This window comes from Urocitellus parryii, chromosome 5 (genome assembly GCF_045843805.1).
Source record: "Urocitellus parryii isolate mUroPar1 chromosome 5, mUroPar1.hap1, whole genome shotgun sequence".
In the NCBI taxonomy this organism is placed as follows: domain Eukaryota; kingdom Metazoa; phylum Chordata; class Mammalia; order Rodentia; family Sciuridae; genus Urocitellus; species Urocitellus parryii.
This window is the reverse complement of record NC_135535.1, coordinates 8,785,821-8,800,021: the sequence shown is the minus strand read 5'-3', so window position 1 is coordinate 8,800,021 and position 14,201 is coordinate 8,785,821. Positions and strand designations below refer to the sequence as shown.

The 14,201-nt window shown below is 48.2% G+C and overlaps 1 protein-coding gene across 1 annotated transcript in view; it reads left to right on the top strand.

Annotated features, from left to right (window-relative positions):
* Window positions 1-13,022, top strand: part of Grap2 (GRB2 related adaptor protein 2) — a 60,855-nt gene extending 47,833 nt beyond the window's left edge. Inside the window, exons 3-8 of the mRNA XM_026405955.2 lie at window positions 2,318-2,409; window positions 5,215-5,334; window positions 8,597-8,765; window positions 10,558-10,776; window positions 12,028-12,144; window positions 12,813-13,022. Coding sequence (XP_026261740.1) covers window positions 2,318-2,409; window positions 5,215-5,334; window positions 8,597-8,765; window positions 10,558-10,776; window positions 12,028-12,144; window positions 12,813-12,992 — 897 coding nt within the window. The 3' untranslated portion in view covers window positions 12,993-13,022. The remainder of the gene's footprint in view (window positions 1-2,317; window positions 2,410-5,214; window positions 5,335-8,596; window positions 8,766-10,557; window positions 10,777-12,027; window positions 12,145-12,812) is intronic.
* Window positions 13,023-14,201: the final 1,179 nt, after the last annotated feature.

Genomic DNA, 14,201 nt, shown 5'->3' with positions numbered 1-14,201 from the left:
ATGGAAGCAGTGGCCCAGAGGCGAATGTTCCCCTGGTCTCTGTGTAGTTGGGAGGCACCACCTCTGGGGTTCCTAGTTCTTCCTTTGACCTAGATTTTCTGCCTCCCCGATTGCCCCCCCACACACACATACACTCGTCCTTAGTGAAACCAACAGTCACATTTGATGTTTGAAACTATAGAGTTCTCTGTTCTCAGCAATTCTCAAACTCAAATATGGGACACACTTTTATTTCTTCGGAACAAATGATCACATTCAAAACATACACGAAAAACATAACGCTTTAAAGAACTTATAAACCCTTCTGTGTCCTTCAGAGCTGGAATCCTCCCTCACAAGAATATCACATTTGACAGATGATATTTTCATAAAGACTATGTGCTTAGGGAAGGACTTTCAGAGGGCTCTGTGAGGTGCTGGGCAGATATTATTATCCCCGTCTTCAGATGCTAATTGACTGGCCCAGCGTCACATAGCTAGTGGCAGAGCCAAGCCAGGAACCAGGCCTTCTCCTTCCACCATAAGGCCCTCTCCCCTTTGGTCCCCCTCAGGAGTGATACTAGAAGTAGGTCAGCGTTACTTCTCCAGCATGAGGCTCTCTGCAACTCTCCTCCTGGCTTTTTCTCTGGGAGAGAGAAACCCCTGGGACCCATGACTTCAAATCCATCCCTTTGGATGACTCCCAAGTGCCACTCTGCCACCCCCACCTCTAGCCTGTGTCTGGCTCCCACATGCACTGCTCCTGAGCCTCCCTTCCCCATCAGAGTTCACCCACTACAAGCTGAAGTCCATGTGTCCTTCCTGCTCGACTCCTGCTTTCTATTTCAGGACAGACATCTCTACCCACTCCATCTCCCAAGCTAGAAATTCAGAGTCATCCCCAAATCCCCCTCTCCCTCAGCTCCCCAGAAGGTCAAAATCCCGCCCATGTGGCTTTCTCAGTTCCTCTAAAATATGTCCTCACCTCCTCTTAGCTCAGGCCCCATCATCTCTTTCCTGGGGAGTGACACTCACCTCCCCTCAGTTCCTCCCCTGACTTTATCCCACCCCCAGCTCATCCTCACCCTGTGATACAGAGCTCTTTCTTAACTCTCTTTCTTACTGTTATTTCCGGGCCTAAAGTCTTTTCCTCACTCTCCATAAATTCCAAGATAAAAATCCAAACTCTTCAACATGGGCCCAGGGGTTCTGACAGGCGTCCCAGAATGCACCTCATTCCTCATGCCTTAGGAGTGGTTCTTTGGCCACCTAACTTTGCCTGAGTAACTCACTCATTGCCTGGGCAGATGGCCTCTCCCCCAGGCTGTCTTTTCTACCCATCCTCTTCCTAAGATGACTTTCCTCTTCATCTTAGTCACTCAATTCACCAGGACATCTTCAGCTACAAGAAACAAACTAAAAATGGCTGAAACAATCACAGAGCTATTATTTCTCAAAGTTCAGAACTAGGAGGGCTCCTGGGTGGTTAATTCAGTGGCTCCTTGAATTTCCTGCCCTCTTCTGCTCCACCATCCCCGTTTTGAACTGTGGCCCACGTCAATGTCACATTACATTAGAAGCATCTCAGTGGGGGTGGCAAATATTTTTCTTTTAACGGTGACTCTTATTTTCTGAAATAAGCAGAAGCTTCATAGAGCCAAGTCTGGTGAGTAATATGAGTAACCAAGGTAGGTGACAGTGTGTGGGGTAACAGTCAAGAGGGGACCATACAGTAATGAGACAGAACTTTTGGTTTTGCTTGTGCTCTGGCTTTAAAAGCAAGTTGACAAACACCATCCCATGTATCTTGAATCCTGTCCCAGCGATCTGTGAAACACAGAATGTGAACACACAGAGGTGCTGTTTCCACAGCTGGTCCCACTTGGATGTCCAAGTTTTAATCTACTTGTTTGGAGAGTTTAATTTTTTGAAGTTTCCTGGTCACCTGGAAGAGAATAAAAAACTACTACGGAGTAGCCATTCTTGCCTTCCCACCGTCTGCCCAGATGAGGAACTAAAGATGCCAAGACCCAAGACAAAGGAAAAGGAGAAGGAATTCAGAGAGGCCCCCACATGCTGGGTCTGGGAAGCCAGGCTATAGTGGGGTGACATGAGTGGGTGGCACAAGTGACAGAGATAGCTTGGGGTCAAAGAGAAGCCATATTCCAAAGGCAACCCCACTGAGTGCCCCCTTCCCGACTAGGCGGACTCACAGCAGCTACCTGGATCCGTGGCTTTTTTACCTCTACATCCAAAAGGACATTCTTTGCCCTGCAGCCCCTTCTCTTGCTTTTCCGTGCTCCCTGCAGCAACTGCGTCCTTTGTTCTCTCCCTGTAGATCTTAAGTAACCAAGAGGAATGGTTCAAGGCGGAGCTTGGGAGCCAAGAAGGATATGTGCCCAAGAATTTTATAGACATCCAGTTTCCTGAGTAAGTATTTCCAGCCTGCTGAGATTGGCCTACCCACACACGCTCCCCTTACTTTTTCAGTCGTCACTAAAATTATCCATGCATACCCAAGATACTGTCAAAAATGGTTGCCTCTGGAGATCTCCCTCCAGAGCCTCCAGAACCACACAGCGGAAGGCCAGGGGTGGGAGGAAGATTTGCATTTCATTTCATTCCCTTTTGAAGTTTCCACCATGTGCATGTATCGCCTATTTTAAGTTTTTATAAAATAAGGTTATAAATTAAAATCACCCACAATGATTGCAATTGCAGGTTTCCAAGCATCCCAAAGGGGGCGCTGTTGGTCACCTCGCTTCAGAAGGGCCGTTTTGCAGTTACCTTCCACCCAAACAACTCTGTCCCTAATAGGGCAGCTGTGGGGACACTCCCTGCCTTCCTTAAAGTATATGTTCACCCCAGCCAGAGAAGAGAAGTCAGTGGGGGGAAGGGAAATTCCCTCCAGAAAGAGGAAATGAAACACTGAGATTGGGCCCCAGTTGTCTCAAGAATTGACCACAAGGGTTAGATAGAAATCTAATCTTGTCGCAGAGCCGGCGGCTCACCCAAACAGCAAAGGTTTGTTGGCACCGATGACTCCTATGAGGTGCAGCAGCACCACCATCAGTGATCCAATACTGACCACTGAACCAGATGAATGACCTCATCGGGCCCTTGATGCTGCCTGGTCATCTGCTGGGTGCCTCCCGCCCCTCCCCCGCCTCACTCTAAGCCCTGGACCTGGATTCCAGGTACACTGAGAAAATGGAAGTCACCAGAAGGGAAGCTCCCTGGTCTCCTCCCCTGATCCCCAGCCCCCACTTCTACAGCCTCCTGCAACTGTCCCCAGCGAACTGCCAGTTCTTCTAGCAGAAATTCTCCCCTCTCCCACATCCACATTCTTTCTCTCTTTGCTAGATCACTTCTCTCAGCAAACACACATGCTGCCTTTTCTCCAATCTCGCCAAAAAAAATAAACAAAAACAAAAACCAAAAATCTCTTGATCCCCAATCCCTTCCAGCTACCACTTCATTTCTGCAAAAGAATCGTGTTTGATATTTCCAATTGCTCACCTCCCGTTCCCCCTGGAGCTCAAGGGCACAGTGAACAGAGAGAATAGCTTTGCAATGACATGGAATATTGAAACCCTGACTGCTTGTGCCTAATGTGAGTGTGTGAAAATCTTTGGAAGTCTCAAAAGAAATCACTTCTCCAATCCTAGTTAGAGAACACACACATTTTCTAATCCCCCACCCCAACTGCCTGTTGCCCCTTCTAAATTATTTCCTTTGATCGATGGCTGCTGTGGAGGGACTTCTTCTCCCATCCCCACTGCTTCCATGTGGCTATGACTTGGCAGTCACTAGGTCAGCCCTGCAAGGGTGTGTGGCAAACTCTGGAAGATCTCCAGACCTCCAGAGAGACTCTGCCTCCAGCCCCTGGTGGTACAGCCAGCATTTCCCTGTGGCCAGGTCTGAAATAAATGCAGCCCTTCTGCTACCCCTGTCTCCAGTGCAGGTTCCCAAATTCTAGGAAGCTTGGAGTATGGTTCACAAAGGAACCCAAAGGCCTGTCAGGCATTTCTCTTAAAGGGCCATGTGCATTAGCCTTACTGGGGGCAGCGATCAGAGCAGCCACCTTGAAGCAATGTCACACCATCCCACCTATGGCCCCTGAGCAATTATAAACTCTCGTTTTGCTTCTTAGAGGTTGAGAGAGGTTTCTGGCCTCCTGCCCTGGGGCTGTCTATACTCTGGGCCTTGCCCTGAGTGTTCGACTTTTTCCTGCATGCCACCCTGCGTGCAGCCACATTCCAGAGACTGCCACCCTGGCTGCAATCCTGAAAAGGCAGCTTCTCCCGTTTGCTTCTTTTCCACAGTAAAGATAATCTCCCAAGCAGGGTGTGTTGGTACCTGCCTATAATCCCTGCAAGGTGGCAGGCTAGGGCAGGAAGATTGCAAGTTCAAGACCAGTCTTAGCAACTTGTTGAGACCCTCAACAACTTAATGAAACCCTGTCTAAAAATAAAAAATATACAGGGCTGGGATGTAGCTCAGTGGTAAAGAGCTCCTAGGTTCAATCCCTGGTACCAAGAGGCGGGGGGGATGATTTTTTCTCCAGACTGTTTTTGTTTTCTTGGTGGTTGCGGTGGGGTCCCAAAGCAGAGGGAATTGCTCACGAAGAATTCCACAGGAGCCGGCTCTGTAGACGCTGTTCTCTGGGGCTGCTGCCAGACAGAGCTAGTCCCGGGTTCTCCATGCCTGCCTGGGTAGCCTGAGTCCCTGGCTGTAACTCACCCCAACTGCCCCATGGAGGAGCCTCCAGCTCACTGAGGCCTCAACCTGGGAGTGAATGCCCCAGGCCCTGCCCAGCCCGCTGGCCTGGCATCCCTTCCCAGTGCCCATAGCAGCCTTCCTCCTGTGCATCCTCTGCCCCACAGTCCTCCTCTATCTGATCCCGCACACGCACACAGCAGCAGCGCAGCAGCAGGCAGCTGCTTCCTGCCGTGAGTCCCTCCCTCTTGGCCCCATTTTGGTGCAGTGGCACATTTCCATGATTCAGGGTTTCCAAGCTGGAGAGAGGCTTCTCCTGGAGGGAAGAAACAAAGAGGGCGAGTCAAGAGGAACACTCACTTGCTTTTCTTGAAAGCTGCTTCTAACCCTTGCTGGGTTTCTGAAAGCACCTGCCCCTCAGGCTTCTCTGCCCTCTTCCAACCCTCCCTCCCTTCTTTGTTTTCCCTTACCGTCATGCCTGGCATCAAGATCCTCTTGCTGTCTCTCTCCCGGTAGGTGGTTTCATGAAGGACTTTCGAGACACCAGGCAGAGAACTTACTCATGGGCAAGGAAGTTGGGTTCTTCATCATCCGGGCCAGCCAGAGCTCACCAGGGGACTTCTCCATCTCCGTCAGGTACTGGCCACTCCTGACACCGTCCTGATCCTTCTCAGCTGATAGTCGCCCAGACTACTGAAGCCACAGGTGACCTCTCAAATGTGACCCAGTGACCAGAGGCACAGTGGCTTAGGTGACCAAGCTTGGTGACATCTTATCAAACTGTACTGTTATCCATTTCCTTCCAGGAACCTGTGTCTGTAACTCCTTAGTGAGTTGGGTTGTGTTCAAAATTATGCCACAATGATCTGCCTCCCCATCTAGGCCAAGTGCTCCGGAAGAACAGGATTTTATCACTTCATCTTTGTGCACTTAACAGAGTCTTGCACGCGGTAGATAATCGCAGAATATATATGGAAGGAAGGAGAAGGGGAGGAAGAAAATAAGAACTACTACTTGACCATATCCACCTGGGGTTTAAATTTTAAACCCAGAGGTGCTTTACCACTTAGCCACATCCCCAGCCCTTTTTTTTTTCTTCTTTTTGAGACAGGGTTTCCCCAAATTGCTGAAGCTGGCCTCAACTTGTGATCCTCCTGCAATTACTACTGATGTATGCTTGAAGAAGGGTCAGAGACAAGTAGAAATCCCAAGTCATGGCTGTAAGACAAGTAGAAATCCTATGTAGGCAGCTGAGCACAGAGCAAGGCTGGCTCAACCCCACACCCTGGCACCCTGCGGCAGACCTGAGAACAACTGAGCACAGCCCAAGGAGTGGGCAGGGAGGGCTGTGACTCCTGTGTGGCACCCGGGAGGAAGTAGTGACTCAGTCCAGGCTTAGACATGACACAGCCCCAAATGAGAAGCCCGGGGTCTGAACACAGTATGTGTGGTCAGCCTTTCAGGGACTGCAAGTACTTGGTGACCACTCATGAAAGTGCAAGAAATAGAGCTGATAGGGAATCAGGAGAAGGCCTGGCCACCCGCGCAGTAAGACCCTCCTGCCAAGTTCATTGGCAGGAGATTCCAGTCTGAATCTTTCAATAGGTTTTGAAAGTCATTACAGCTTTATCACTTTGAGTACAGAAATCTAATCTCAGGTAATAAATTATGGCTACCTCACTCTTTAAAGGAAGTGGATTTTTTAAAACACAGGAAGGACCCACAAATAATGGGTCAACCATTTGTATACACACTTGGCTCTAGGGGGATTGCAAGTAGCTGGTCTCTTTAGCTTTGCCCTGCAATTTTGCCTACACTCTTAATTTTCCTTAAAGCTTTCCTTTAATTAGTTGGGTGATTGTAAACTTTAGCTCAAGCCAATATTAAAGTATCACAAATTCCAAACTCATTAGGTCTTAATTAATGAAATTTTGCTCTATTAATAAACTTTCAAGTCAAACCTATTTTTAAGGGCCCTAATTATGAATTGGACCAAGTAATTTGTTAGATTGAAGGGCATCTCTTTCTGTCTTTGGTTTTTCTTGGCCAAGACCCTGGACTTTTTCAGCTATGAATTTTGGTTTCTATTTCCTCAATTGAAACAAATTCTGCAAAATGGTGAGCCTTGACTTCTGCCTAAGTCTTCCCAGGCATTGAGGCAATATGGCCTCTTGTTATGATACTTATTACTACAATATCTATTGTATATCTTCTCCAGAAATGTAGCATAATATTTTCCAAAGTAAAGTCATTTTTATTTATTTTTATATCTTCTTTCTGTCTGAGGCACAGATGATTAAGAGCTCATTGTAGTTCTTCACTTGTGCTTGTTAAGGATCAAGGTTTCAGAATCTGGATCCCCACATTACATTCTTTTCTGTGCCCCTCTCAGGACTTGAGACAATGGTCAAGTCATTCTCTGTCTATAGACCCAGATGACCTGCAGCACCCCCAGTGTCCACTGCTGTCTCAGCTTGTGAGAGTGAAAGGGTTAATGTTTCACACTCTGGAGTCCTTTGACCAAGAGATAGTGGATAAATAATTATAATAAACAAGAACATTTCCCCCTCCTCTTCGTGGTAATAACTATGAGTCAGGCCATGGGGCTTTAGGGGGAAAGAAAGCCTCTGTCAGTGGCCAACACACAGGGAAAAATTCATCATAATTATCACAGGTCAGTTACTATCCCAAAGCAGTAGAGATAGCAGTTACTGTGTAAACTTCAGCTTCACCCAGTTATGGGCAGAGCCCAGCACAGAAGATGAGAATGAGGGTTAGAATTCCTGTCCCCTCAAAATACCAACCTCTACACCCATCTCTAAGAAACTTCCACTGACCTTCAGAGGTATCTCTACTCTCTAAAACCCTTTAAATTAACCTTTCTGCTGAGTCAGTCTGTTGGTATCATTAGTGCCAGTATATCTTTAAATATACACATAGATCTGTTTGAAAAATAAGTTTTACATATAAGGAAGCATGAGTTGGTCATGGAATAGGACTAGAGATGATAAGAAAAGTCCAATACCCTCTTTCTGGATGGATAAAATTAAATTTCTCTAATCTTGATACAAATGTGCCCTATCACTTGAGTCCAGACTGGTATCCAATACAAAAGTGCTGATCTAAAAGAAGTCAGCATGTCTACATGGCCTGGTGGGCCAAGCTCACAAGACTGGAAACAGAGACCTGCCTAACCCTCACAGTGATCTTGACTGAGGCCCTGCACCTTTCTGAACCTGCCCATCCACATCCTCATAGAAGTCAGGCTATAAAATAAGGTCTTTTCCAATCAAACTCTATGGTTCCAAATAATACTTTTCCCCCAAAAGCTCAAAATGCTTTATAACCCTATTTATGCAAAATATAAACCAATATCAAGAAATCCTCCTAGAGAAAAAAAAAATGTAACAAATTCCTTAAGGATAAGAGCAACTTTTTCCTAACCGGTGCTAGTTTTATAGGCTTAAAGAAGATGGTTCAAAGTATTTCTGATAACAAAAAAGATTAACTGGGGCTTAAAAAAATCCTCTGCTGCAGAGCCTTACCATGTCAGGACACTGGTGTTGTCATGTTTAAAATAAACATTATGAAAGGTCCTCAATCTCTTAGTCTTTAAGACACTTGCAACATTTTTTCCCCCTTGTAAATATTGGCTCCATGTCCAAGACAGATTCCAGCTCATCTGATTACCTTCTGTTGATTTGAAAGTCCCTCCTGAGTGGTCCCTCCCACAAACCTCCTGCTAGTGCTTGGCTAGACCAGCCTTCCTGCCCAGTGATGGGAGAGTCATCCATATCTACATTTCCTGCCCAAACTGAACTCTACCATCCTGGGTGCAAACATAGCTAGAGGCTCTGTCATCTCATAACATGTAACCTGGATTTGCCTTCCTCTCCAGGCATGAGGATGACGTCCAGCACTTCAAGGTCATGCGAGACAACAAGGGCAATTACTTCTTGTGGACTGAGAAGTTTCCATCCCTAAATAAGCTGGTGGACTATTATAGGACGACTTCCATCTCCAAGCAGAAACAGATTTTCCTAAGGGATAGAACCCGAGAAGATCAGGTATGACTCAGATCCACATCAACCCTGACCTAGAGATTTTAGGAGGTCCAAGCTCCCACCGAGAAAATGCATTTAATGGGCTGATCCCAGAGTGTTCTGAAAAGCAGGATAACCCTGAGGTCAGACCTCAGTTTCAGTCCTAACTTAACACTTCCTAGCTATGTGACTTTGAAAAATTCTCCAATCCTCAGTTTCCTCATCCACAAAATGGGGATAGGAGTGCTACCTACTTCCCAGAGGGTTGTGACTGTAAGAGAATAGAATGGATGCCATCTCTTCCATCATTCTGAATCACACTGCAAATCCTCCATGAATTTAGCTCTTTGTGGGGTGCTACAATTCTGTCACTTGCAGACATTGAAATGTGTTTTCAGCCCAACTCAGGAGCTGCCCAAGGAGGGAGTAGGGGACTCCTACTCTCTGAGAGAGTAGGATCCCAGAGTAAAGCAGCAGGTGAAGCTTTGTGATGGCTTGGGGGTAAGTTGCAGGGGGACACTGAAGGAGAAAAACAGACCTGGAATTTTTGCTCTTGCAACTATTTGTAACACAGAGTACTGTTTAATAGAAAAGAACCAGATTAAATCCTGATTTAGCCACCACTTACCTGTATTACCTAGTCAAGTGAAGAAACCATTCTTAGTATCAGTTTTCTCATCTGGAGAATGGGGAGAACATCAATACTCCCTCACTGGGCTCTTGTGAGAATGAAATATCATACAATCGCAGCCTTGCCTGCCTAAGAATCGGGTCTGTAATAGATATTAAGAGAAAGGTTATCTACCTCCTGTGAGTGAATTCTCACACATGTGCACACACACGTGCAATATGTAAACTATTTTTCAAAGGAAAATACATGGTTATAAGAGGCAGGTGTTATAGAAAGAGGCATTGACTGGGCTAGTTGAGCCTAGTTATTTGAAAAGTGTTGAGACTTTTAAAGCAACATGTGCGCTGGGGAAGTAAAGAAAACCCTCCCTTCCAAGCTGCTGGCTGTTTTTAAGGCTGAGAAACTATAAAGGAGGAAAGGGTGTTCCCGCCAAGTGCACACAAAGTACAGAAAGGAAAACAAAGGTTAACCAAGACCTTGTGCATTATTTCAACCAGGAAATGGACAGAGGCATTAACTTACTAGGATGTCCATTCAGAATAACAGAGACCATATTAAATTGTATTAAACTGTATTAAATGAGTTATTAAATGGGAGAGCATATACGAAGTCTGGGGCTCTGGGTAACTGTTTGTTAAATAGAACTAAGAAGTCTTTCTGATTCACGAATGGTGACAGCATGGAGTAGCAGGCCCGCTCCTTCCTGACATGCTGACATGCCGGGCGCCAGGCCTGGTTTCCATGGTGCTGCTGGAATGCGGCTGTTTGGGTCTCTATTGCCAGGCTGTAAATGACAATTCAGAATCACACAAAGTCAACAGCAGGGCCTATCTGGAGGGCGGAACTCCAGCGGTGTGGCAACATGTGATAAGGGAAGGTGGCATTGTCAGTAAAATGGAATAGTTAAGCTTGATTACATGAGAAAAACAAACCCACTAGAAAAGGATCGAACGGGTACCAGGTGGAAAGAGTTGTCAACCAGACCCTGGAACCCCAAACACTGGGAAAACCTGAGAATGTAGAGGTCTGGGTCTGAACCATCCATTGTCTCAAAGCTGCCACCCCCCCCCCCCACAGCTGATTCTTGAAGTTGTATGAGCACAGTCTAGAAGCTGCCAGAAAGATGGGAGAGGGCCAGGAGATCCAGGAAGAGGATGGATGGGTCACCTCTGTTCTCTCTCCCAGGGTCACCGTGGCAACAGCCTGGAGCGCAGGTCCCAGGGCAGCTCGCATCTTAGTGGGGCTGTGGGGGAAGAAATCCGGCCTTCAATGAACCGGAAGCTGTCGGACCACCCCCCACCTCCTCCCTCACAATACCACCAGCACCAACAGCCACCCCCACAGTACCCCACGGGGCCGCAGCCCCCACCGCAGCGATACCAACAGCATCACCACTTGCACCAGGTATCTGCAGAGAATGGAGTTCCACTTGGTGAGGTGCATGGAGGACTTGCCCTCCCCAGGCTCCAGCATCCCAGGCCTGGCCCAGCCTCCCTGGGACTCACAGAGCTCATGAAAGAGATCCTGCCCCCACTCCATGACTGAAATATGGACATTGCTGTTGGCAAACAAGTCTGTAAACTAAATGGCTCCCTACCTGATGCCCACGCCTGCATGCGCAGGCACCCCCACACACGTTTACCCTGAAGACTCAGGGAACAATTGCTTCATTTTCCTATCAGCAGAATTCCAAATCTATTAATGCCCCTTAGCCCATCTGGCTGCAGAGATCCACAAGGAAAAAAAGGATTAACACCTGCAATGGAGGCTTGCTTATTTATTTATCCCCTGCCTGTTCCAGATGGGATTTCTGGCGGCTTACAGAGGTGGACAATACAGTCTGATAGCATCGTTCCTAAATTCCTTAGCAGGGCACACAAAGGCCTTTGTGAGCTACCTGCATCTAAGTCGTCTAAGTCGACAGCCTCATCAGCTACCTCCCCCTCCCCTATGCAAACACACCCCAGCACCCGGCTGCATTTTCTCTCTGTCTTTGTGGCTTTTTAGAAGCTGTTCTCTGACCAAAGAACCCTTCCTTGGCCAGTCCTTCTGGAGTTCTGGCGTGGCCTCCTCTGTGAAGTCCCCTGATTTAGCCAGGCAGACCTGGACTTTTCTGGGTGATCACAGCACTTCAATGTGTAAGGTCCCCCCTAGATGGGAACTCCGAGGAGATGGAGACCTTCTCTTTCTAGCAATATATGCCTGATGTCTGCTACTGCCAGACACCAGGTAGGTACCTAATAAATATTTCTTTTTTTTTAATTATTTTTTAGTTGTAGTTAGACATAATACCTTTATTTTATTTATTTTTATGTGGTGCTGAGAATAGAACCCAGGGCCTCGTATGTGCTAGGCAAGCGCTCTATCGCTGAGCCACAACCCCAGCCCCTCCATTTTTTTTTTAAAGAAAAAAGAACATACACATTTCTTACATGAGAGCATGAGACTCCCCTAGTGAATATTTCTTAACTGAACAAGCAAAAGCCACCATCATCTTGGCCTTCAGAATCCAAGGTCCCTTTGACCTCCCTCCCCTTCTCTCCATCATCTAGGGTTTATGGTCATGCTCAGAAAATTCTCCTGTATCCTGGGTGTGTCGATGGCACCTCAGCAAGGCTCGGGAGGGTAACGATCCGCTGTTGCCTCTGTCTCTAGGAACGTCGTGGAGGCAGCCTGGACATAAATGATGGGCACTGTGGCGCAGGCAGCGAGGTGAACGCAGCCCTCATGCATCGGAGACACACAGACCCGGCCCAGCTCCAGCTGGCAGGGGTAAGCGGGCTGGGGGTGGGGTGGAGTGGGGTGAGGCCTGGGGCTAAAGGGATCCAGCAGTGCCGGCTCCAGGGGTTCCTAGTCTTGCTGTTGGGCTGGCTCTGTCCTGTCCCCATGGTGCTGTGGATGCAACCCAGTGCCTCATGCAGTCTGGACAAACACTCTGCCACTGAGCTACAACCCCAGCCCTGTCCCCAGGCTTCTTGCCTCTCACTCTGGCAGGGTGAGATCTGCTTTTATCTTTGTGATCTGTCTTGACTCAGGACTCAATCGTACTCACCTGGAAGGCTTGCCATTCTGTGTGTCACTTGAAGAAAATAAAAGTACCTCCTTGTAATGTAGAGAGAGTGGTTAGGGACTCCCTGCGGGCATTAGAGAAAAACATCTCTGTGAATAAAAGTGCTGAGCCTCAAGGCTGGGGTGTAGCACCGAGCTGGGGCGGAGCAGGAGCCTAGCATGTGCCAGGCCCTGGTCTCTCTCCAGCACAACAACAAAACAAAACAAGAGGTAGCTTCAGGGCTGTGCATGTCCATCTGCTTTAAGTGGCAGGGGGTCAGCTTCTGTGGAGGTCATGGCTCAAGGAACCACTGCATGCTCTCTGCAGAACAGTGGCTCTGAAGGCCAGCTGGCCAGCCTGCAGCTGCTAAGCATCCCTGCTTCCCCAACAGCGCGTGCGGTGGGCCCGGGCCCTATACGACTTTGAGGCCCTGGAGGATGACGAGTTGGGATTCCACAGTGGAGAGGTGGTCGAGGTTCTGGACAGCTCCAACCCATCTTGGTGGACCGGCCGGCTGCACAACAAACTGGGCCTCTTCCCTGCCAATTATGTGGCACCCATGATGAGATGAGCCCTGCTGGGGGGACCGGAAGCTTTCTGTCTGAAGCTATCCCCAAGAAAGCGGGCAAGGAAAATTCTCCTATATCCTGGCTGTGTCGCTGGACCACACAACTACATACCATGCATACAGTAGACACGCGTACATGTATATGCATATCCACACCATGTTTTATAATAGTAATTTATTGGCAATTGAGTTGGTTTATATGGGCAATTGGGTTGGTTGAAATGGAAAGGAACTCAGATGGAGAGTGATATCTGTGCTTCTTTTTTGCTCCTCTCATGGAGTGCAGAAGGCAGTGGGGGAGTGGGGCAGGGGGCAGGAGAACTGGAACTTCAAGAGTTGTCCCTACTTCCTCCCTGGTTTGGGAATTTTCCCAGACAGCAGCCAAGCACAGGCCACACCCCAGCATTGGACGCAGAACAGCAGGGTGGAGCTGGACGTGGTGGGGCACGTTGCAGCTCACTTGCAAGCCTCACGCACCTGGAGGGTTGCAGGGCAGCTTTCCTCCCGTTCTCCAGGAGGTGGGCACTGCTGCATCAAGATTTAAGGTGCAGCTGATCCACGGCCACGGGCACAGAGCAAGTCTGAACAGGAGCTCACAGGGGCGAGGACAGGAGCAGCTGCGTGGGAGAGTCCCCGCTGTGCAAGGCTGGCCTCCTGGAGATGCCCAGCCACCACATGCATCCTCCCCAAACAATGTTCCTTGGGTGATCTTTTCATAGGCTGTCTGGAGAGGGCGTTTCCAACATGGGACTCTGTGAGGAGTTGAAGCTGGGAGGTGGAGGGATTTTCCATAGCTCCCTGTGGCTTACTTGGACGTGACCTCAGTTTCTCCAGCTACAAAGGAAGCTGCATCTTAGATTCTATAAAGTGCTGGAGAAGCCCTGGCTGACCATGCTGAATTTGAGCATCATTCTTTTCTGGCTGTCAGGGTGTTTCTTCGGGGCTCTGCTCATTTTTTCTTGATTCTTGTGTTTGAGGATGTCTTCCCCAGTGGCCCAGAGAGAAGCCTGACTAGGGATCGATAAATCAATTGATGGATTGAATATGACCCTGGGTGGGAGCAGGCTTTGAAATGAGTTCCCTGTTCAATCTGACTGTTGGACCACTCCTGGCCTCCCCTCTCCCAAAAATTGCACTTGGGGAGAGGAACCCCACTATCACTGTTCCCGCTTGTCACCTCAAACTAGAGTCGTGTGTCCTAGTGCTCTAGCC